The sequence below is a fragment of the Moschus berezovskii genome, chromosome X (assembly GCF_049115385.1).
Source record: "Moschus berezovskii isolate FMDL1 chromosome X, NW_MosBer_1.0, whole genome shotgun sequence".
Classification (NCBI taxonomy): Eukaryota; Metazoa; Chordata; class Mammalia; order Artiodactyla; family Moschidae; genus Moschus; species Moschus berezovskii.
Genome location: NC_142488.1, coordinates 127,028,881 through 127,053,963, shown reverse-complemented (window position 1 = coordinate 127,053,963; position 25,083 = coordinate 127,028,881). Strand labels below are relative to the sequence as shown.

General features: G+C 44.0%; 1 protein-coding gene and 1 non-coding gene across 3 annotated transcripts; both read left to right on the top strand.

The window, feature by feature from the left end:
* The first annotated feature begins 15,465 nt into the window (after window positions 1–15,465).
* RBMX (RNA binding motif protein X-linked) lies at window positions 15,466–21,084 on the top strand. Of its 2 annotated transcripts, none has more exons than XM_055438691.2 (9): window positions 15,466–15,621; window positions 16,935–17,062; window positions 17,264–17,370; window positions 17,811–17,982; window positions 18,488–18,640; window positions 18,920–19,034; window positions 19,129–19,254; window positions 19,355–19,437; window positions 20,066–21,084. In XM_055438691.2, the coding sequence occupies exons 2-9, from the start codon at window positions 16,954–16,956 to the stop codon at window positions 20,374–20,376; spliced, it is 1,176 nt and encodes a 391-aa protein (XP_055294666.1). In that variant the 5' UTR covers window positions 15,466–15,621; window positions 16,935–16,953; the 3' UTR covers window positions 20,377–21,084. The 2 variants fall into 2 exon arrangements, with proteins under 2 accessions (XP_055294666.1, XP_055294667.1); XM_055438692.2 differs by having other exon boundaries at window positions 15,469–15,625.
* LOC129535327 (small nucleolar RNA SNORD61) lies at window positions 17,111–17,182 on the top strand. The gene has a single exon (XR_008681602.1). It is a non-coding gene; the product is annotated as a small nucleolar RNA SNORD61 (small nucleolar RNA).
* Window positions 21,085–25,083: the final 3,999 nt, after the last annotated feature.

Below are 25,083 nucleotides of genomic sequence, written 5' to 3'. Positions count from 1 at the left end.
AAATGTGGTCAGGAGAATCGGCAAATTAGGGACGCCAGACCAAAGGGAAAGGAAAAACTAAAAAGAGATCAATGTGCCTGTTGCAAGGAAAAAGGACACTGGAAAAATGAATGTCCCAGGAGAGGCCAAAAAGAGAGATCGGGCAAAAGTGAGACCTCTGCCCCGGCGACTCGCATTCTATATACTGGGGAAGAGAGTGACTAGGGGAGTCAAGACTCGGTGCCCCTCCCCGAGTCCTGGGTAACTATTGCAGTGGAGGGGAAACCGGTTGGCTTTATGGTAGACACTGGAGCCCAGTACTCGGTCCTTAATCGAAGAGAAGGACCCCCTGTCCAAAAAGACCAGCTGGGTACAAGGGGCCACCAGGACAAAGCAATACCAATGGACTACTAAATGACAGGTGGACTTGGGAGCAAAGCGGGTGTCCCACTCGTTCTTAGTCATACCAGAATGCCCAGCACCCTTGTTAGGAGGAGACTTGTTGCCCAGATTCATTTTGCCCCCGGAGGGATCTCTGTCACTGATGGGACGGGACATCCAATCCAAGTCTTGTCGCTCGCTCTGAAAGATGAATACAGGTTGTATCAGCCAATGCCTTCCCCAGATATCAACCCTATGGTCCAACCTTGGGTTCAGCGCTATCCTTCAGCATGGGCCGAGACTGCTGGGGTGGGATTAGCCAAACAGAGACCCCCCTTCATCGTTGAGTTAAGGGCGAATGCCACTCCCGTGAGGGTGAAACAATACCCTATGGGTCAAGAGGCCCGGCGGGGAATCACGCCCCATATCTAGAGACTCCTGAAGGCAGGAATCCTCAGGCAATGTCGGTCTCAATGGAATACTCCCTTATTGCCAGTGAGAAAACCGGGGGGGACTGACTATAGGCCAGTCCAAGACCTCCGTGAAGTCACCAAGAGGGTAAATGACATTCATCCTACGGTCCCTAACCCTTACACCCTCTTGAGCGGCCTGTCCCCAGACTGTGTTTGGTATACAGTCTTAGACCTGAAAGATGCTTTTTTCAGCCTGCCCCTGGCACCCCAGAGCCAAGAAATCTTCGCCTTCGAATGGACTGATGGAGACAATCAAACCACTGGACAGTTAACCTGGACTTGCCTCCCGCAGGGATATAAGAACTCGCTGACACTTTTTAATGAGGCCTTAGGTGAGCACTTGCGTGAGTACCGGGCTGAACACCCAGACATCATTTTATTACAATATGTAGATGACCTCTTATTGGCAGCCAAGACCGAGAAAGCATGCCTGCAGGCCACCAGAGACCTCCTCCGCGCCTTGCGGGAATTAGGGTATAGGGCCAGCGCCAAAAAGGCCCAGATTGCTCAGCAGGAGGTCACCTACCTGGGGTATAAGATTAAGCAGGGGCGACGATGGCTGACCCAAGCCATGAAAGAGACTATCTTGCAGATTCCTGAACCAACCACGCCCTGCCAAGTGAGGGAATTTCTGGGGACTATTGGGTACTGCAGACTATGGATTGGGGGTTTTGCCAAAAAAGCTCGGCCCCTCTATGAGGGCAGCAAGGAAAGCAAAGACTGGGTGTGGACTGAGCCGATGAGAAAGGCCTTCCAGGACCTTCGGCAGGCCCTGTTAGAGGCCCCAGCCCTCGCCCTCCCTGACCCGTCTAAGCCGTTCCAGTTGTTTGTAGATGAGAAACAGGGAGTGGGAAAAGGAGTCCTGACCCAACAGTGGGGACCCTGGAAGCGGCCTGTGGCCTACTTGTCCAAACGACTGGACCCTGTGGCGGCGGGCTGGCCGCCTTGCCTCCACATCATTGCAGCAACCGTGCTCCTTGTTGACGACGCAGACAAGTTGACATATGGACAAAACCTCCTGGTCTACGCTCCGCATGCCATTGAGGGGACTCTCAAACAACCACCGGGTAAGTGGATCACAAACGCCCGCCTAACGCACTATCAGGCCTTGCTACTAGATACCCCCCGGCTGCGTTTCCAGACCCTCTGCTCCCTAAACCCCGCCACTCTACTGCCAGTCCCCGAATCCCCTGGGCCGATGCATGACTGTGCTGAAGTACTAGCTGATGTTGCGGCACTCCGGGGAGACCTCAGAGACACACCCCTAGGGGATGGCGATCTGGTGTGGTTTACGGACGGGAGCAGTTACGTGGCAAATGGGCAAAGAAGGGCCGGGGAAGCAGTGGTAGATGCTTCCGGGAATGTGATTTGGGCAGACGCCTTACCCGCTGTGACATCAGCCCAAAAGGCAGAATTGATTGCCCTGGCACAGGCGCTCGAGATGGCCAAAGGCCGGAGAGTCACCATGTATACTGATACATACGGTACGGTGCATATCCAAGGACCCATCTACAGAGAAAGGGGCTTTTTGACAGCAGAAGGAAAAGAAATTTAAAACCTGTCTGAGATTCGTAGGCTCCTGGCCGCCATCCACCTTCCTCGAGTGGTGGCCATAGTCCACACCCCGGGACACCAGAAGGGAGAAAACATAGAGGCCCGAGGTAACCGCGCCACAGATGCAGCGGCACGGAAGACCGCCGAGGAAGGATATGAGACCCGCGCCCTAACTGTTGGGCTGCCGGCCCCAGGGATGGAATCCCTGCCACCAACCCCAGAGTATTCCCCTTCGGACCGAGAATGGATCCAAGCCAAAGGCACCAACCCAGAAGACCCAGATGGATGGTGCCGAGATTCAGCTGAAAACCTATTGCTTCCTTCCGACCTGGGATGGCACCTCTGCTCGCACCTGCACCAAACCACCCACTTGGGAGAGAAAAACATTGCGTCCCTCCTGCAAACAGCACGTCTTCGGTTTCCTTGACAAAAGGCGATTATACAAGAAATTACTCATTCCTGCAAAGCTTGTCAGATGATGGCACCAGGGAAAAGAAAGGGACAACACACAGGCATAAGGTACCGGGGAATAAGACCGGGACAGCACTGGGAGATAGATTTCACTGAGGTTGACGGCATCGGACCTTGGGTACACTGCGACCACGTACGCCTTGCCACTCCAGAAGAACAAGACAACGCCCGGATAGAATGGAAGGCCAGCCGTCACCCGTCAAATCCCCTAAAGCTAAAAATCACGCGATGGAAATCCCCCTAAGGCTTATGGTCTTACTGCTGATGACCGCCTTCGTCAGCTACGGGACAAGTGGGAACCCACATCAGCCGGTCAAAATCACCTGGAAACTTCGAAACGGGCTGACTGGTGAGATACTCAACTCGACCACCGAAAACCACCCCCCCAACACTTGGTGGCCAACCCTGTATTTTAACCTCAAAGACGTCATAGAAGGTTCAACAGAGACCGGGGGACTTATGCAGGCCAAAGGGTTTTGGGCGTGCCCGGGGTATATGAGAAACTGGAGGCAATGTGGGGGGATGCAACATTACTGGTGCAGTTCCTGGTCCTGCGTGACCTCAAATGATGGCAAAAACAGGTGGGATGTCGGGAACAGGGATGGGGTTAACTTCTCATTCATAAAAAGGGCCCCTAATGGATTTGCACACTCCGTAGGTCCAGACGGGAAAGACAAATATGCTCAAATCAAGGTAATGTTCAACCAGGAGGCAGCCAGAAAACTCCAATGGACTTCAGGGCTTAGCTGGGGGCTCCAGACCACTATGAGGCCCCTATGGCATGGCCCCTACTACGGGGGTATCTTAACCATCCTCCAAACCATAGAACCGGTTGTGATAGAGAGCATAGGCCCCAATCTAGTCAAAAGTTGAAGCCCACCAAAGAAGTCTAAGGCCACTCCCCAGGGCCATGACACTGCAACCCTGGCAGGGGTCTCCCCGTCAGACGCCCCTCACCCAAGGACAGAAGAGGCTACCCACGCCCCCATTCGGGGACCAGAAGAGACAATCCACTCCCCTAGTACGCAGGCCGCAGATCCCTTATGGGGTTTAATTAATGCCGCCTTCACAGCATTAAACCATACCGGCCCTAATGCAACCCGCTCTTGCTGGCTCTGCTATAATCTTTACCCCTCTTTTTACGAAGCAATAGGCCTCAATGTTTCTTACACCCTGTCTCACTACTCAGAACGATGCAAGTGGGGAGACCGTAAGGTCGGTCTTACCATGAGGGAAGTCTGGGGAAAGGGACTTTGTTTGGGTACGATCCCACTTGAAAAGGCCCCTCTTTGTGCTCAAATCGGCAACATTACAGAGTTAAATGATACCCAATGGATCATTCCGGAGGCAGGGGGCTGGTGGATTTGTTCCCATACTGGGCTGGACCCCTGTTTGCATGCAAAGGTTTTTAATCAGAGTCAGGAGTTCTGTGTTTTGGTCACGGTTATGCCAAAAATCGTCTATCACTCTGAAGAAGTCATGTATTCCCACTGGGGTAGAGAGGAAAATGAACATCTCGGAAAAATGTCAATACAAAAGCGAGAGCTAATCAGTGCTATCACCTTGGCCACTGTGATGAGCTTTGGGCTGGCAGGAGCAGGGACAGGTATAGACTCTTTGTCCCTGCAAAACCAAGGACTCACCTCTCTGCGGGCCGCTGTAGATGAAGATCTCACCCGCACTGAGGAGTTTATCAGTCATTTAGAAAAGTCCTTAACCTCACTATCCGAAGTAGTGTTGCAAAACAGAAGGGGACTAGACCTGATTTTCTTGCAACAAGGAGGTCTTTGTGCAGCCTTAGGGGAAGAATGTTGCTTTTATGCAGATCACACAGGAGTAGTGAGAGAGTCTATGGCCAAGGTAAGAGAGGGACTAGCCCAGCGAAAATGAGAACGAGAAGCCCAACAGGGATGGTTCGAGTCATGGTTTCAGAGCTCGCCTTGGTTGACCACTCTAATCTCCACCTTGTTGGGACCACTCATCATATTAATACTAATACTATCATTCGGCCCCTGTGTCCTAAATAGACTTGTGACATTCATCAAAGAGCGTATCAACACAGTCCAGTTGTTAGTACTTAGACAACAATATCAAACTTTACCCACGGAGGAAGATTCCTCCGTTTGAACAACAGAAAAGGGGAGAGATGTTAGGAGCCCTAACATCTGAGTAGCCGTGATAGGCCTGAGATCTTGCTTAGGCCTAAGTTTCAATTTCCTGGAGATAGGGTGGAGGCTAGGTTCATAGAAACTCCTCCCTAGAAAAATCCCGCTGGCGCCAAAATTGGGCCAATCAGAAGAAAAAGGGAAACCCCCAGAGAAAACCCCGCGTGCGTGTGCGCACGCGTATAAACTGGCCAATGAGCTTCCGCGCACGCATGAACTGGCCAATGGGCTTCTGCCAGCTTGATCTTTTGAACAGAAATAGGTGCTTATGTAACCTGAGACTATAAAAACCGCTGTGACCTGGGCTCGGGGCTCTTGTCCGCATTCCACTGCGCTGGGAGGGGCAGGAGCCCTAGCTCGAGCTAGAAATAAACCCCATTCTTGCTTTTGCATTGCTGCGAGTGTCTTATTCTACCAGTTAAGGGGGACCGGACTCAGGGCATAACACCATCCAAGCAATTTGAGAATGAACGAATGCTCTTATAGTTAAGTGAATCAGTGTTTTCATTCATGACTTCTGGGTTTCATGTCAGGAAGTCCTTTTGATTCCACCTTCAAAATATATCCAGAATCAGACAACTTCTCACCACCACCACCACCAGTAGGGCTGTCCCCACCACCCAAGGCCTTATTACAGTAGCTTTCAATAGGTCTCCCTGCTCTCAGCCTTGTTCCCAGGAAAGAAAAATATTGCCTTCCTTATTATCAAACAAAAGATGCTGTGATCGTCAAGGCGTCAGCCACTGCCACCGTTCAAGGGTGAGACTGGAGGGAGCCCCCAAATATGCACCCTGGGGGACTCAGGATGGGAAAGAATAGGGCTACCGGCCCTGGATAGTTAAGGTGCATAGTAAAAGAATGATTTCAATGAGTCCAGACTCTTGTATCTTCCCATACAAAGAAAAAGCACTAGATTCATTAACTTGAGATGTCTGGTTTTCTTTTAATTAACAGTAATCTTGTGATTACTGAAACTGAAGCTCCAATATTTTGGCCACCTGATGCAAAGAGCTGACTCATTGGAAAAAGACCCTGAGGCTGGGAAAGATTGAGGGCAAGAAGAGAAGGGGGTGAGAGAAGATGTGACGGCATCACCAACTCAATGGGCATGAGTTTGAGTAAGTTCCAGGAGATAGTGAAGGACAGGGAATCCTGGTGTGCTGCAGTCCATGGGGTTGCAAAGAGTCGGAGGAACATACATGACTTATGGACTGAGCAACAACAAAAAATCTTGTGATGTTCCAACTACCTAGGTTTTTGTTGCAAAAACTACTGTATATCCTGGCTCCTTTCTTACCTCTTTGGAGCAGTTCCTCAGAACGATCTGAGAGGCTTAAGTCCTCAAAACTTCCACCAAATGAAACAAAATTCTCAACCTTTAGGTTGTTCATTTTTTTCAGTTGACACTCTCTACACTGTCTGCTGCATACAGCAGCAATGTAATCCTGTTCTGGGGTAAGACAAATGTGTCCTTCCTCTCGCCAAAGCCCTCCAGTGGCTTTTGATTTCAATCCCTGGTGGCTCAGTTGTAAAACTTCCACCTGCTAATGCAGGAGACGCAGACTTGGGTTCAATCCCTGGGTCAAGAAGATCCCTGGAGAAGGAAATGGCAACCCACTCCAATATTCTTGCCTAGAGAATCCCATGGACAGAGGAGCCTGGTGGGCTACAGTCCATGGAGTCGCAAGAGTCAGGCACGACTGAGTGACTAAACAAAAAGGTGAAGGGAAGCAGAAATGGGCACATCCAAGTCAAAATATGTCTCTTTGACATGAGGATTATTTTGAGATGATTACTAAGAAACAGCAGGGGACTTCCCAAGTGGCTCAGTGGTAAAGAATCCGCCTGCCAATGCAGGAGACATGGGTTCAATCCCTAGGCTGGAAAGATCCTACTTGCCTAGGGGCAGCTGAGCTCCTGTACCACAACTATTGAGACTGTGTTCGAGAGCCCAGGAGCTGCAAGTACTGAGCCCACGTAGCGCAACTACTGAAGCCTGAGAGCCTTAAAGCCTGTGCTTCCCAATGAGGAAAGCAGTGAGTCTGCACACTGCAACTAGAGATTAGCCCCTGCTCCCACAACTAAAGACTAAGCCCAAGCAGCAAAGACCCAGCACAGCCAAAAATAAAATACATAAATTTGAAGGAACAGCAGACACAGGAAAAGTTTTGAAAATCATGGAGAAGTTACCCTTTTATAAGAGACATTTACATTTACAAGGAAAATCTCCATTTGTAAATATTTTTCTCTCTTTGCAGAAGAAACAGAAGGATGATCTTATCTTTAGAAACTCTTATCAATGGAGAGTGGAATACTTGCGATTTGCATCACAATCATATTCTTGTTTACTGTGCTTGGCTTGATAGTCTTAGGTAACTGGTTCCTACAACATCTGTTTTAGCTAATGAGGTATTTTATTTTATTTTTTTTAAAGACTAGATTCCTTTTATTTTTTTAAAAAAATTTTATTTAATAAATGGTACAAAGCACAGTGCCAAAAACATTAACAGTTAAAATTTCACCAAATGAAATAAATACTATAGAATACACAGTTGCAAAAAGCTACATTAAGTTATTTTACAACTGCCTCAAGCTGCAAAAAGAAAAAAAACCCAATGCCATACCTAAGTTATCCCTCTCTCAGTGTAAAGTCCCAAAGATCTGTTACTTATTTTTATTTTATATTGCACTATATTTTATTTACAGTGTTGTGTTTGTTTCAGGTGTATAGCAAAGTGATACAGTCATATATATATATATATATATATGAATTAACAAAAGCAGTTCCCGTCTTTTTATGGGGGGCTTGTGGTTTATAATATAAATGATGAGGTATTTTAAATGGTGGCTTGAGTGGAAGGTGGAGGGCCAAGATTGGGATAGAGGATAAAAGGGACAAACCATTGGGTTAGCCAAAAAGTTACTTAAAAAACCCGAACGAACCCATTTTTCAGTTTAAAAACTCCAATGAACTTTTGGGCCAACCCAATATTGTGCACAAAATAAGCTACACACAACATTGTAAAGCAACTATACTCAAATACAAACTTTTGAAAAAATATACTACTGTTGGGGCCAGTGTGAGGAAAGCATGAGAGACTCCATCTTGAAGCCTGTCATCAATCTTAAAGACGGGATGTAAACAGGGCCTGAACCCCGCCCAAGACTGAGGAAACCGTTGCTAATGAAAACCAGGTCTCCTGGAGACATCCCTCCCTATGGATGGCAAATGGAGATTGTAGTTGAGGTCAGGCTGCCCCTGTTGGATTAACCATGGAGACATCCCCTCTTGATGTATAATCATTGTTGTACTTGATTGAGTTTTACAACAAAGAAGTTGCTAACATGTAACCAGTCACACAGAGGGGTGGTGGGGTGGGGGAGTGGCGTATAAAACTGGGCCTCTCAGAAACATCAGGGTCCTTGTTGGGAACTGATTCCTCTTGGACCAGCTGGCGTAATAAACTATACTCCACTGTCTTGAGTGTCCTCCGAGGTGTGTTTTGTGACTCCGGATTCCAAAACACTACAAGGATATACTGTGCAATACAAAAATATAGCCAATATATTATAATAACTATAAATGGAGTATGACTTTTAAAATTTGTGAATCACTATACTGTACATCTGTAACATATAATATTGTACATCAACTATACTTCAATTAAAAAATGAAATAAAATGATGGCTTGAGTCATTTCCTGAATTACTCAGTTTTCCTGGTTATCACCCATGTATACGGGAGGTATGCATGTTATTAAACTTCTGTTTCTTTTTCTCCGGTTAATGTCTTTTATTACAGTGGGAGGCAGGGACATCTCAGCCAAGAACCTTGAAGAGTAGAGAGAAAATGATTTTTCCTCCCCAGCAAAGGCAAAGTCTCTACCAATGGCCTACAAAGCCCTCCATGATCTGGCCTTGGCCTTGTGCTCTGCTATTTTTGTGTTCGTTCACTCAGTTTCATCCATACTGGCCCCTTTGTTCTTCTTAGAAGGGGGCAGGTATTCTTCAGTCTTTTTGGCATGCTCTTCCCCCAGAAGGCTTATGCCCTCCTTTATCTTTACTTCAGTGGCACATTCTTGGTTGAAGCCAACTCAGATCCACCCCTTTAATTTTGTACCCTTTCATTCCTGTACTCCTGACACCCTTCCCCTGCTTACTCTGTTCTATTTCTTTAGAAGAGGTGACAAGAATACACATAACTATACAAAAAAGATCTTAATGACCTGAACAACCACAAAGAACTAGATCCCACGTGCTGCAACTAAAGATCGGTGTGCTGCAACGAAGACCCAGTGAAGCCAAATAAGCAAATAAAACTAAAGAAAAAAAGAATATATGTGTGTTCCCAGTACCATTTGTGAAAAGACTATCCTTTCCCTGTATAAATTGCCTTTGCACCTTTGCTGAAAATCAACTATATATATATATATATGCATGCTGAGTCGCTTCAGTTGTGTCCGGCTCTGTGCGACCCCATGGACAGCAGCCCATCAGGCTCCTCTGTCCAAGGGATTCTCTAGGCAAGGTTCTCCATATATATAAATATTTATTATATTTTTACAGTCTTTCTATTCAAGAACATTTCATACAAAGATGGGCAAAATAAAGGACAGAAATGGTATGGACCTAACAGAAGCAGAAGATATTAAGAAGAGGTGGCAAGAATACACAGAAGAACTGTACAAAAAAGATCTTAATGACCCAGATAACCACGATGGTGTGATCACTCACCTAGAGCCAGACATCCTGGAGTGCTAAGTCAAGTGGGCTTTAGGAAGCATCACTACAAACAAAGTTAGTGGAGGTGATGGGATTCCAGCAGAGCTATTTCAAATCCTAAAAGATGATGCTGTGAAAGGGCTGCACTCAATATGCCAACAAATTTGGAAAACTCAACAGTGGCCACAGGACTGGGAAAGGTCAGTTTTCATTCCAATCCCAAGGAAAGGCAAGGCCAAAGAATTTCTTTCATAGCATCTTTCATTTTCAAGCACACATTATTTATTTGATTTATTGTTTATTGTCTAGCCCTCCTCACTAAAATATTAGCTTCAGGTGGTCAGGGACTATTGTCTTTTTATTCACTGATGTATTCTCAACACTCAAAGCAGTACTGACACACAATAAGCACTGAATAAATATTTGCTAAATGAATGAGCAGATGGATGTTCCTCATGACAAATTATGAAAGTATCTACCCATTTTTCCTCCAGTACTTCAGTGGTTCTACATTTTACATTTAAACCTTGGAGCTGGAATTTATTTTGGAGTAAAAGATGTGGTCTTCCCTGGTGGCTCAGACGATGAAGAAGCCACCTGCAATGCAGGAGACTCAGGTTCAATCTCTGGGTTGGGAAGATCCCCTGGAGAAGGGAATGACAGCCCACTCCAGTATTCTTGCTTGGAGAAATCCATGGACAGAGGAGCCTGGCAGGCTACAGTCCAAGGGGTCGCAAAAGAGTCCGACACGACTGAGTGACTAACACTTTCTTTCAAAAAGTGTGGTATGAATTTATTGCAAGAAGGGGGACCACTTCAAGGGCCCAAGCGGGCTCTCTTGTTTATCACTCAGGAATTGTCTGAGGAGACACAGATGCTGACAAAACAAGAAATTTTCTTGGGAAGGGGTGCCTGGGAGGAGAGCAGGAGGGTAAGGGGGAGAACTACTCTGCCACATGGCTTTCAGTCTTGGGTTTTATGGTGATGGGATTAGTTTCTGGGTTGTCTCTGGCCAATCATTCTGACACAGGTCCTTCCTGGTGGTGAATGCATCCCTTAACCAAGATGAATTTCAGCAAGAAGGATCCTGGAAGGTTGGTAGGACTTATAGACTGGCGTCTCCTTTTGACCTTTCTTGTGGTTGCTGGTGGCTTGTCAGTTCTATGTTCCCTACCAGGACCTCCTGTAGTAAAACAACTCATACAAATGGTTACTGTGGTGTCTGCCAGGGTGGGGGATTTAGGTCAGTGGTTCTCCTAACAAATCCAGATTTCTTTCTCCATTTCAAAGGCTCTCTAATTGCCTTGACACAAGTTATTGAAAATGCAATCACCTTTCCAGCCCCCACCATTTTGAGATATTTCTTATGGTTTACTTCAGTTCCTTTTAAAGGGGGTATGAAAGGTGAAAGCGTTAGTTGCTCAGTTGTGTCCGATTCTTGGAAGTAGCCCACCAGGCTCCACTGACCATGGAGTTTTCTAGGCAAGGATACTGGAGTGGGTTGCCTTTTCTTTCTCCAGGGGATCTTCCCTACCCAGGGATCAAACCAGGGTCTCTTGTATTGCAGGCGAATTCTTTATTGTTTGAGCCACCAGGGAAGCTCAAGAATGAAGCCTGGTTAAAAGTCATCATCTCCTCCACTGTAAACAAAGATACAGTAGAATTGTATCTTCACTCATCCTTCCAGTTATTATATATCAGAGCTGTACACTGGTTACAAAGTTTTTTTCCTTGCTTGTTGTAATAAAGTAGGCTATCTTCTGGAAAGTGGCTTGCAAAGCCTCCCAATCTTTAATCACATACAATTCTTCCCTCCCTTCCTCCTTGTTTCATGCCAGATAACAGACATTTTTAGAACAAGTGGCAAGATATCTTTCTGTAATTTGGAAAACGGGCATTAACTGGCTGCAGAGTGACCTCACATTTGCCCTTTCTGTAAAAATGCAAGGCTGACAGGAGAGCTTTCCTTTAACTAACTCATCTCAAAGTGACCCTTAGCTTGATGACTGAAGGTTATTTCTTAACCATTGAATGGTTTGAAGCTTTTAAAACTATGGAGCGTTTTTGTTTTATTTTTGTTTGTTCAGTGGAAAAAAAAGTGAGCCCTTTTCAGGTGAATTGGGATTTGAGACAAGGCCATCAGTATTCATTAAATACTTACTATACACCCATCTCATACTAAGTACCACGGAGGATAAAAACAGCTTGTAGTTCATTCATGTGTGCATGCTAAGTCGCTTCAGTCGTGTATGACTTTTTGCAGTCCTATGGACTGCAGCCCGGAGAAGACAATGGCAAGCCACTCCAGTACTCTTGCCTAGAAAATCCCATGGATGGAGGAGCCTGGTAGGCTCAGTCCGTGGGGTCGCTAAGGGTCGGACACGACTGAGCGACTTCACTTTCACTTTTCACTTTCACACATTGGAGAAGGAAATGGCAACCCACTCCAATGTTCTTGCCTGGAGAATCCCAAGGACGGGGGAGCCTGGTGGGCTTCCGTCTATGGGGTCACACAGAGTCGGACACGACTGAAGTGACTTAGCAGTAGCAGCAGCATGGACTGCAGCCCGCCAGGTTCCTCTGTCCATGGGATTCTCCTGGCAAGAGTACTGGAGTGGGTTGCCATTCCCTTCTCCAGAGGATCTTCCCTACCCAGGGATCAAACCCATGTCTTTTACATCTTCAGAATTGGCAGGTGGGTTCTTTACCACTAGTACCACCTGGGAAGCCCTGTAATTCATTCAGTCAATATTTATTTAGCACTGATTATATTTCAAGGATACATAGGGGCAAATTTAATATCACTTGACTCAGACCATCAATCATTGAGATGACATCTGGAGAGAAACAAATGGGGCAAAGGAAAAATCAGAGTTAAGAAAACTGTAACTACATTTAATGATAATCCAAAGGAGTAAATAGGAAGAAAGAAATAAATAGAAAAATCTAGAAGATCCAGGTGAGTGAAGGATGGGATTCAGAGATCACCTGGGGCAGTGTGAGACTTGCTTACCGGACTGCCTGTGGACCAGAGTTGCTAACCCTCAGCCTGCCCACATCCCTTCTCTCTGGGAAAGACATTAGCAGCACCCTGCTTCCTGCCCCTCCCTTCCCCAGCACAGCCATGGTGATCTCTTAAGATGAAATCTGATTACCTCCACTTCTGATTAGATCAGTACACCCTCTGCCTCCCTCTCCAGCTACTTGCTTTGTCCTCTCTGTCTCACCTCTAGATTCTAAGCTACAGACATAATGATCCTCTCTTACAGATTCCTCCACTAGACAGGCCCCACCACACCTTCTTCTCTCCTGTGGTCCTTTGAAGCGCTGTCCACCCTGGTCTAGAGCACTCCACTCCCCACCCCCTATCCCCACACTCCTGAGCACCAACCACAAAACCTGCGTGATCTGTTCCACAGGGAGGCACGTTCCCTTCTCGAGACCCAAGGGGACAAAGACATCTATGGTAGAGTCAGCCCTGTTTTGCCCTAGACTGGAAGAGGCCCTGTGATCCTCTGTCTGGATCTGAGACAGAGAAAGAGTGCCTGCTGGCCTCAGGGGGAAGGATTTCTCTTAGTTCTGCCTGGAGGTGCAGACTCTGCTTCCAGAGCCATACATTTAAGTGGTTTATGCCAACCTGGCCAGTTCCCAACTGTTGGCAGGGACAAGTAGACATGACTTTTGCTTTACTTGTTATTATTGGCTGAGAAAAGAAAAAAATAAGAACAAATATTCTTATGCTGCTGAGCACTATTCCCTCCATTAATGTTAATAACTCAGAGCTGGTTCCAAAGTTCCTTGGGGGTTTTTACCTATGACCTGAGTTGAGCATCATTTACTACCACCTCCCTGGCATAAACCATAATTAACCATAGCAGACAGAGCAACTGTAACTGTGTAGAAGAAATAACAACTGTTCACAAATTCTATCCCTCCCGCAAGATAAACAAGTAACAGTTTAGCCCATTTCCTTCCAGTGTCTTTCTCTCCACCTGTATGAGATTTGGGGACTTCTTTTCTTTTCCCCATTATAGTCTCTTCTTTGGTGGTCTCATTCATTCTAATGAGTTTTATTACTATTTCTTTTTTTTTTTTTGAACAGAGGAAAATTTATGCGTCGAACCTGGACTGGTCACTTATGATAATATACATGCTACAATTCCATTCTCTCCAATCATTCCACCTTCACCCTCTCCCACAGAGTCCCAAAGACTGTTCTAGCCCTGATCTTTACTCTGAGCATCAGATTTCTCCATCCCCGCCCACATCCCCAAACTTGCTCCTTTGCAGTTGTTTTAGTAAATGGCCACCCCTTACTAATACCAGATATTTACTCATCCATGACTTATCCTGTTTTTCGAATTATACCTCAATGCTTTTTCATCTGATTCATGAGCAAATCCTGTCCATGCTGCTTGCCATATATACCTGCCACAACCCTAATTCAAGGCACTGTCTTCTGTTCCTTGGTCCATTTGCACAGCCCCATTGTTGCCCCTGCTTCCACACCTACCCCCTGCAATCTTGTAGTGGGTTTGAATGGTCTGCTTGCCTTGGCTCTCTCATATAATGCCCCTTAAATTCTGGTCACCCTGGATCCCTTTTTGTCCCTTGAAACATGCAAGGTCTTTCACTCCACTTTGTGCTTCTTTTTCTGAAAAGCTTCTGATCCTCCCCTGCCCTCCAGCTTACCCATGGGGGGTTTCTTTTCTTCCTTCAGATCTGACCTCCAAAGTCACTTCTTCAGGTAGACCTTCCCTGAGGGTTAGATCGAATTTGGCCTCTCAAATATTGTCCATCAAAGCACCGAGTTTACTTCCTCCCTAGCACTAATCACAGCATGCAATTGTTTTACACGTTAATTGTATTTAAATTTCTTCTTCAGTTTTTAAAGAAATTAGCAAATCAAAAATGTTTGTGATCCCTTCCACGAGTAGGATTGACAGGTAAAAACGAAATCTCCAGTTAAATTTGCATTTCAGGTAAACGGCTAATAAGTACATCATATTGAGACCTATCATACTGAAAAAAGTATTTGGTATCCGAAATTCAAACTTGACGGGGTTTTCTGTATTTTCACCTGCTAAATCTGGCAGCATTACCAATGAAGCGCGTTGACCTTGTCTCGCTTATTCTGGGTTGTACCCTCACGGCCAAGCCCAGAGCCTGCCTGCAATTTAGTAGGTGCTCAGTAATTGTTCTATAAAACGGGTTATCTCTCCTTTGTTTAATACAGTTTTTTTCCCCCACCTGACATTTATCAGGATTTTTCCCATTCACCAAAAATTCTTGTTAAAGGTATTTTGGGGAAATATATTTTGTTATCTAAACTTCTTTGTTTTTCCTTTCTGCAAAACTGGCATAGTTCTACCCTCATCATGTTGTTTCGAGAATTAAATGAGTTAATGGGTGTAAAGTTTAGCACCTTGCCGGGACCACTAGAACACGCAAAAAATTTGAATTCTTTATTATATGCAGTCCGTGAACCATTTTAGCAGAAAGCAAAAACGCGGGTTTGTGGAGCACCGGTGGGGGCTGGGAAAACGGTTAGAAACTGGGGCCGGCCGAAGAGACGAGGGCCCTGGAAAGGGGGAGGAGCGAAGAGTGATTAACAGCGGGGGCAGCCAGTGAGGATACTGGGAACCGCTCTCCCTCCCTACACGTTTCAAATTCTAAGCCCCGCCTCCATCCGGGTCCTTGAGCCTCGTTCCCGGGCCGTATAAAGTTTGCTGTCTCCTTTGTTCGCCCTCGTTGCGCAGTAGTGCGAGGGCCTTCCAGCTTCCGTTCTCAGGGTCGGCTGCCCTCCCGCGTGCTGAGCTGCTAGGAAGCCGCTGTTGGCGAGCTCGTAGGAGCTTGAGACCGTCGTCACCTCTCCAGTACGTGAGTCCTTTTCGTTCTCTTGTATCCTGCGTCCGTTATTGCCACGTTACAATTTGGGATCCTCTCCCTGGAGAGGAGGGTGGCGGGCGCCATTTTAAGAACCCGGAGGTACCGACCTATTTAGGCAAAGCTGGGAGTGTCAACGGGAAGCCGACGCGGCGGAGGGGGGCGCTTCGTAGTGTGCCTCCCCGGAAAGTTTGGCTGTTTCTCCGGGAGGGGCGGGGGGTGGCGGAGGTTAGACCGGCGCGGGACGAGGAGGGACCGCGCCTCCTCCGCCGATACTGCGTGGGGATAGCCCTGACCTCGGGCAGGCACGTGCACTTTTGCGCGGGGTCCTTGTTCATTGGCGGGCCTTGGAGAGGAAGCCCTTTGAATTTTCTGAAGCGCCGCTGGTGGCAAAAGTTACTCCCTGACCGGCGGAGGAGGTTCTGGGCTCAATCCAAGTGTCGCCATTTTGTATTTTCCACGCGGTTTTTAATGACGGGTTTTAATTGGGTTCCACTGCAGCCTTTGAGTGCTGGGTTACAGGGCGCGCTTCCACATTCCGTTATTTCGTGTGAGGTAATATTGACGCTTTTTAAAAGTGGGTAACGTGAGCGGAGCAGGGGCTGTTGACGGAGAGTCATAACATGGTTAAAACTTTAAATTGCTGCTTAGATTTACTAGGAAATCGTAATGAAAGGAACCAGAGTTCTTGAATTGGTCAGAGGGACCTGCGTTTGGTCTGTGTCCTTGACTGAGTAGGTTTTTAAAAATCACTAGGGTAATTGGGATGGGATAATTGAATTTTTTAAGGCTTCCCTGGTGGCTCAGCGGTGAAGAATCTGCCTGCAACGCACGGTTTGATTCCTGGGTTGGGAAGATCCCCTGGAGAAGGGAATGGCTACCCACTCCAATATTGCCTGGAAAATCCCATGGACAGAGCAGCCGGGCGGGGTACAGTCCATGGGATCGTGAGAGAGCTGGACACGACTTAACAACTAAACAACAACAACTGAATCTTTAAAAGGCAGTAAATCTAGTGTTTAAAGTAAAATGCGCTTTTTGAAGTATTGTAGTTACTTAAGACTGCAAAAGTGGATTAAAGATACAGGAATTAGTTCAGTCGCTCAGTCAGGTTGGCTTTATAAACCAGTTTATTAAACTGCTGTCACTGAACTAACTACACAGGTTTTCTGGTGAGGCTTAAGAATTGCTTTCCGTGTATTCTGTTAATGATTTTAGTAAACAAAATAAGCCCTGTGATACATAACATTGGGGAAACTTGAACTTTTTTTTTAGGGAGGGTAACTTTCTTTTTTCCCAACAGATTTTAACCAGGGGGGAAAATGGTTGAGGCAGATCGCCCAGGAAAGCTCTTTATCGGTGGCCTCAATACAGAAACAAATGAGAAAGCCCTTGAAGCAGTATTTGGCAAATATGGACGAATAGTGGAAGGTGAGTTACCTGAAAATGTATGCAGGGTTATTACAATTAAAAAGGTGAGCTGTGATGACTTTGATTGCATTGATCACATGAAATGATAATGTGCTTTGTCCTCTAAGAAGTTCTGAGCTTGCTTTCTTTTTTACAGATTAATTTTTGTTTTTCCTTTTCAACTATAGTAACACTTTTTTCCTCCTGAAAACTACTTTTTAGTTCTCTTGATGAAAGATCGTGAAACCAACAAATCTAGAGGATTTGCTTTTGTCACTTTTGAAAGCCCAGCAGATGCTAAGGATGCAGCCAGAGACATGAATGGAAAGGTAAGAGTATCTGCAGGATACAGTGTTTCCTCGTTTGTAAAATAGCATGTTGTTACCCAAGTTTGGTGTAGGGCTGCTCTTGAATTTGAGTATAAACCTTTCTAGGACCCTGCTACAGCCCCTTGTAATTTCAGAAGGACCTTTTGTACTCTGTATTCTTAACAAAAAAATCGTTCAATTTTAAATGTTATGTATGATACTTTGTATTATACTTTGGCTTTTCTTTTTGGTTATTTGTCTTAATAAGTTGGTAATTGTTTGGCCTTGTTAAATTTTGCCAACTTTACCGATTACTTAACGTTTTAGTTCAAATAATATCTTAAAAATTTGAATGCTAAACAGAAAGGTAAAAACATTTTGAAGGACATACTAGTGTCAGTGCACAGTGGATTGGCAAGTTCTCTTTTAAATATTTTTAATTAATCATTGATATTATTTAGTCCTTAGATGGAAAAGCCATCAAGGTAGAACAAGCCACTAAACCATCATTTGAAAGTGGTAGACGTGGACCACCTCCACCTCCAAGAAGCAGAGGCCCTCCCAGAGGCCTTCGAGGAGGAAGAGGAGGAAGTGGAGGAACCAGGGGACCTCCATCCCATGGAGGGCACATGGGTAATGACTTAAGTTTAATTTAAGCTTGGTGTATAAATTAAGAACTGTAAACCCATCAGTGTGTACTTTGGTTAATAAATCTTTATTTTAAAGGCCTTAGTTTTTGAAATTGAGAACATTTCTCAAAGTGATTTCCTTATGGGAAACAGAAGGCATCCTCAGTTAAATTAACAATGCCTTGAAATAATTAACAATAAGCTATTCTTTATCCAGATGAACACATTCTATAGGGAAAAACCACACTTACTGAAAATTTTTGATGAGTATTGTTAGTTATATGAATATTAAATAATTTGAAGTAATTTGAACCCTCAGTAAAACCCTTCAGTTCTACTTTTCTAATCTACACTAATTCATGTGTCTCTATGTAGACTAACACATCTCACAGTCTCTATGTAGACTAACAACTAAAGATTTCCCCAACTAAACAGAAATAGTCTTGTTCTTGATCAAAACTTTTGTAGCTTTTTCATGTATTAACATGATTTTTTTTGTTCTAATGTAGATGATGGTGGCTATTCCATGAATTTTAACATGAGTTCTTCCAGGGGACCACTTCCGGTAAAAAGAGGACCACCACCACGAAGTGGGGGTCCTCCTCCTAAAAGATCTGCCCCTTCAGGACCAGTTCGAAGCAGCAGTGGAATGGGAGGAAGAGGTAAATGTTTTGTATATGACAGTCTATCTTCCCATCTTAACACAAGGATTGAGGTGAATCCTAAAAATGATATTTAAACTGTACCTAGATCACTTGGAGTCATGAAGTTAAATTCAGAGTATTGAAAGTAATTTTGGTGTAATTAAGAGATTTTGGAGAATTTCCTCATGTACAAACATATTGTCATATCTGGTTGAATCACTGCTTTTCATTGTTTCAGTGCAAATTTACATTTTTACTTTGCTTTGGGTGTATTTTTAAAATTGATTTTTCCTTAAGCTCCTGTATCACGTGGAAGAGATAGTTACGGAGGTCCACCTCGAAGGGAGCCCTTGCCCTCTCGTAGAGATGTTTATTTGTCCCCAAGAGATGATGGATATTCTACTAAAGACAGGTAACAGAAAAGTATAGTAGCTTTTGTCTCTTAATACTTCAGGTTGAAGGAGAGCTCCTCAAAAGTATGAACCAAGTTATTTTTGTTTCTGTAGCTATTCAAGCAGAGATTACCCAAGTTCTCGCGATACAAGAGATTATGCACCACCACCAAGAGATTATACTTACCGTGATTATGGTCATTCCAGTTCACGTGATGACTATCCATCAAGAGGCTATAGGTATGTGACTCTGCTCTTGCTGCCATGGCTTGATGTAAAAAAATTTTTTAGCTGTAAAAACTAATGTTCTGGGGCTTACACATATTTCTCTTTAATATAGTGATAGAGATGGCTATGGTCGTGATCGTGACTATTCAGATCATCCAAGTGGAGGTTCCTACAGAGATTCATATGAGAGTTATGGTAAGATTTTGGTTGAGGGTCTCTGACTATCACCAGCTTGAGTTTTTAGGTCATGAGCCAGTTTATTAGGCTGTTGTGGTGCTTGCTTTTAAAGGGATGTTTGCTTGCTTTTAAGGGGGTAATTTATTCAGCTGGGCTTTTCCTAGTCTTGTGAGGGGCTTTTGTTTTCTCTAAGTTTTTTTTGAGGCTGTTGGCTTGCTTTGGAGGGGATTTTGCTTGCTTAAATTGGCAGCCTTATGTGTTTTCCCCCAACAGTGAAAATACAATTTAAAAACTTTATTAACAAGATCAAATGTTTACCATTGCAATATGAAGGAAAGTCTACAGTTCAAAATTGCAACTTATCACTGGAAAGTTGGCTGAGTGTCTTCTATAAAATAACAAGCTGTCTGGAATATCCTCTTGAAATACACACCGTCTTCAGTCTTTTCAAACAAACATTAAAACCCACCCATTTCCGTGTCTCAGCAGATGAGCAAATCCCTGTTAATGGCCAGCAATGGCCGAGTTTAAAACCTCCCAGTTAAGACAGTAAACGTTTAATACAAGAATTCTGTAAATTCAGATTTAAATGTTGTATATATACAATTTATAGTGTTGCCATATTACCTGACCATTGACCCTGCAGGTAACTCACGTAGTGCTCCACCTACACGAGGGCCCCCGCCATCTTATGGTGGAAGCAGTCGCTATGATGATTACAGCAGCTCACGTGACGGATATGGTGGAAGTCGAGACAGTTACTCAAGCAGCCGAAGTGATCTCTACTCAAGTGGTCGTGATCGGGTTGGCAGACAAGAAAGAGGGCTTCCCCCTTCAATGGAAAGGGGGTACCCTCCTCCACGAGATTCCTACAGCAGTTCAAGCCGCGGAGCACCAAGAGGTGGTGGCCGTGGAGGAAGCCGATCTGATAGAGGGGGAGGCAGAAGCAGATATTAAAAACAAACAACTTTGGACCAAAATCCCTGTTCAAAGAAACAAACAAAAGTGGAACCTGTTCTATCATAACTACCCAAGGACTACTAAAAGGAAAGATTGTGTTACTTTTTTTTAAATTTCCTGTTAAGTTCCCCTTCCATAATTTTTATGTTTTCTTGTGAGGAAAGAAAGTAAAACATGTTTGATCTTTGATTTTATGACATTGCTTTCAACAAGCAATGTTAAGTGTGTTAAGACTTGACATGTGTACTAGTGGTGTAATCTTCCAAGTAAAAGTGTCCCTAAAGGCCACTTCCTATAGGATTTTCCCTAGTTAAATGATGAGGCAAGCAATTTATCTTACACAAAATATCTAGTCTAAAATGGAGAGATGAATCCTCCTGCCTATATAAACAAGCTAGCTTATTAGAGGGTGGTCGGGGTATGCTACTCTTAGGATTTCAGTGTCTTCAAACTGAAATCTCAAATGTTCTCAGTATGAAAAACCTGAGATCAGATGCATATATGTAAGGAAAGTGCTATTCACCCAGTAAACCCAGAAAAAAGCAAATGGATAATGCTGGCCATATTTTGCCTTTCTGACATTTCCTTGGGAATCTACAAGAACCTCCCCTTTCCCCCTCCCCAATAAGACCATTTAAGTGTGTGTTAAGCAACTACAGAATACTAAATAAAAAGTTTGGCCAAAACCAACCATGAAGCTGCAAACGATGCTTGCTCTTACTGTTTCAAATTTTTGCAACTCTGTAGTGTCTCACTTTTAAGGAACAGCTTGATTGCAAAGGAGAAAATAGATAAGCAATGAAGTTATCTCCAACTTCTCAAAGGCTTATGACTTCTAAAAAGTGAATCTATCAGCATTCCACATCAGATTTAAAGCATCAAATGCCTGTGAAACAGCAAAGATGGTAAGCAAAGCAAACTAGTTTTTCCGTCTAAGTCGAAATTGAACACTTACCTTCCTCATAGTACAGTGAAACATACTGTACCTCATGGCAATGGAAATACTTTCTAGATTAAAAAAAAAAAAACTTTTGGAAAACAAAGTGTTCGATAGCATATTAGAAGTCCTCCAAATTCAACACTTGGATTTCTTTTTTTAAAGCATGTGTGACACTTAAAGGCCTTAATACAGCTGTTTACCAGTAGCGATCTGGGGCTTGGGAGGGGGTATTTTTTAAATCTTATTTTTGATGAAGACCTTTAAACATGCTTCATGTTTTAACATTTTTCAAATTAGTCTTTTAGTCAATATAGGAAATGGCTTAAGTTTGGGGTCCCCCTCTCTTTACCCCCTGTAAGCCATTGCAAACCTGACATTTAGTTGGATGCCTGACTTGTTTTTAGTTCTGTGAAACTACACTCTATGGAGAAAATCTATTGCAAGTGGTCTTTAAAAAGCAAAACCTGAGGCAGCATGACCCAGGTCCAGCCATGAAGTTGAAAAAGATGCTCTTGAATATAGTAAACTTGAAGACCTCCAACTAAAAATCCTTACACTGCACTTAATTCCTTCAAATACGTTTTGTCCGTTCAACTTATGGATTTAACGTGGCAGTGCACCATTGGAACAGAATGGGAATCCATAAGCCATGCAACTTAACCATTTAAGCCATTCCAGTCCATCCCAAGCCAGTGAAGCTTCCACCACTTAAGAGAAATAGTAGAACACGAAATACGTTAAGCTGCAAGTCTGAACTTGCCTTTTCTTTCTGGAAAAGAGGGCAGTTATAGGCAAGTTTTGAAGAATTTCCTTAAGAGAGATAACTAGTTACCTATTTAATTTTTACAGGTTGAGAATTTTGGTCATGGTCATGATGGTCATGGAGTGCTGATTTTTTTCACACTAGATAAAGCTGGCAACAAGAGAAATGCAATGCTAAGGTAAGTTTTGAAAGCAGTGGCTTCTATAGGTATAAATTGGCATTGCCATGTGCATGCCTTGATATTGGCAAGTTATCTGTAATGGGGTAATTTTAGGATTAGGGTAAATCTAACACCTGGCACATTAAATGGGAGTAAAGTTTTCTCAAACATAGCTGTATTGAATGTATTTAATGTATACAGCTTGCTGTTGGCTGGAGTGATACAGTATAGCATTTTGCTATGTGAACAAAGTTGTATGAGGTTCAAACTAAATCCTTTTTAAAAAGGATACTCTGTCAGTTAGAAATTGGCTAAAGGGTGAACTGATTAACAGATGCCACCAAGTCTTTGAGTAACAGTTTTACTGGTAGAATAACAGGAATTCTGATGGGTGTTTTTTGTGGGGTTTTTTTTTTTGAGCTACCTGGGTTATTCCCAGAATGAAACAGTAAATATCTTGTGACCTGATAGTACCTTTTCATTTTACAGAGCTGTTGAAGTGGAAGAATTGCTGATTGTCCTTAAGGCACAACAGTTGCATAAGCAGTACTCATCAGAATTGGTTTGGTGCAGACAAGCTTTTTGCCTTCCAGGGTTCCTGTGGCGCTAAGGAAGGCATCAACCCCAGTTGGTTAGCACTCTTAACTAGGGAGTGGCAGTTTCTTAAAATAAGTAATTGACAAGAAGGAGAAAGGGGAGTAATTAAGGAAATGGGTAAGTGGAGGTAGTCAGGAAGTTCTTGTGGTTCTTTTGCCAGCTTTGACTTTACTTCAGCTAAAGTCATAGAAGTGACGTGAAAGTTGCTCAGTCATGTCCGACTCTTTGTGACCCCATGGACTATACAGTCCGTGGAATTCCCTGGTCCAGAATACTGGAGTAGGTAGCCTTTCCCATCTCCAGGGGATCTTCCCAACCCAGGGATGAAGCCCAAAGTCATAGGGACAACTGCAACTTAGAACTTCCTAATTACCACTGATTGTCAGAAAGTTGGATTAGAAAACTGAAAGGCATAAGAGGTAATTTTATCCAGTAAAGTGATTTTTCAGCAAGTAAAATATTTCCTTGTGTTAGTTTATCCAAAAGTGAGATTTAGTCTTTAAATGGAAGACTAATATCTGGAAACATACCTGAAATGCTCAAAAGCACACTTTGAAAATTGGAAACAAAATTGGGCCAGTTGGCATTTGCTGTTGGTTTTTTTTTTTTTTTTTTTAAGAATAGTTGTTTTGTAAGCTTCCTTTACCCCCTACCCCAGTTCATGTCTTGCAAACAAATCGTTAAAAACAGCTTTATCATTTATTGCATTGAAGATTAGAGCCAATGGTATAAAAGCTAATGTTCTCAAAGGAAACAGATTTGAGTTGTTGGGTTAGAAGGAACCAACTCAAATATCAGTACTGTCATGTTTACCATTTGCAGTTGTGGAAAATATGCAGAAATTTAACCCTCATTTTGATAGGCTCTTCCAATCACAGATCATGAGGGTATTGACCAAATTTAAAAAGCCATTGCACTTACACAGCTGTCTTCCTCAATCATTCTGTAATCAAAATTACTTGGGTCTATGCTCCCAAGGACCTTTTGGCTCTTGAGACTTTATTTAGGTATCTTGAAGATAGTGTAGAACATAGAGACTAATCATAGTAAAACAAATACTAAATTGAATGTTTAATGACCAGACAGCTATTTGGCAAATAGTTTACTGACCCAGCAGACTTATTTCTGCTCCTGTTGGGAGAAGAATTGGTCTTGATTCTTCTGGATTTATACTGGTTGTAAAAGAAGCAGGATAACGTGTTTTCCTTGTTTAACTGGTAGTTGAATATAGTACTTAGATATAATAGATGGTTTTTCTCTTTTTGGAATGTTTTGTATTTGAACCTAATAAAACTTGACGTGCATCTTTTGTGGCTCTGGGGTCTTTTTTATAATAAAGGATTTTATTTTGGCTTTTAAATAAGGATCTGCAAACGTCCCCCACCCCCATATCCTAGTTCTTAGGCACTGTTCACCCTTCAGCCAGTTGCCAGGGAACATAGTCACTGAAGTAGCCTATTACTTAGGCTTCCTAGGGGAGGGAGCTCAGGTGGGCATTGAGGTAATTCAGATGATTTCATGTAATCCTCGACCTGAAATTGGAGCAATAACACCAAGAAAGTCTAAAGTACCAAACAAAGGTTTACTGTGATGTTTCTAGTATTTCCTGCTGGCTCCTGGGAGAAACAGGTCGGTTAGTAAAATTTGGCTGTGAGTCCCACTTCAGACCAAGTCTTGTGGGGATGTCATTAAATCACAAGATTAGTGTTTTTTGGTTTTATGTACATCTGACTCATGTTCATTTGCACTTGATAAAACTAGTGACAGTTGTCCGTTATTTAAGAGAAAGCAGTCAGTGGGTTGAGTACAGTACCTCAGGCAGCGAAGCACTGTTCACAGGGGATCATTGGCTGTGGGGGCCCAGTTTCCTAAGGAAGGTGAGCTTGCTAAAGCTGAGTTGGGCTAAGTTGGTACAGTCAGACTTTGCGTCCCTGTGGACTGTAGCCCACTAGGCTCCTCTGTCCATGGGATTCTCTAGGGAAGACGAGTGGGTTGCCATTTCCTTCTCCAGGGGATCTTCCTAGCACAGGGATTGAACCCACATGTCTCCTGTCTCCTGCATTGGCGGATGGATTCTTGACTAGCACCACTTGGGAAACCCATAAAGCCGAGTTGGAGGATTGGAATTGTGTCCCGGCTTGCCTGGTTGCTCGAGAATCTGCCAGCCAGTGTAAGAGAAGGGTTCGGTTCTTGGGTTGGGAAGATACCTGGAGTAGAGAATGGCAACCCAGAGAATTCCACGGA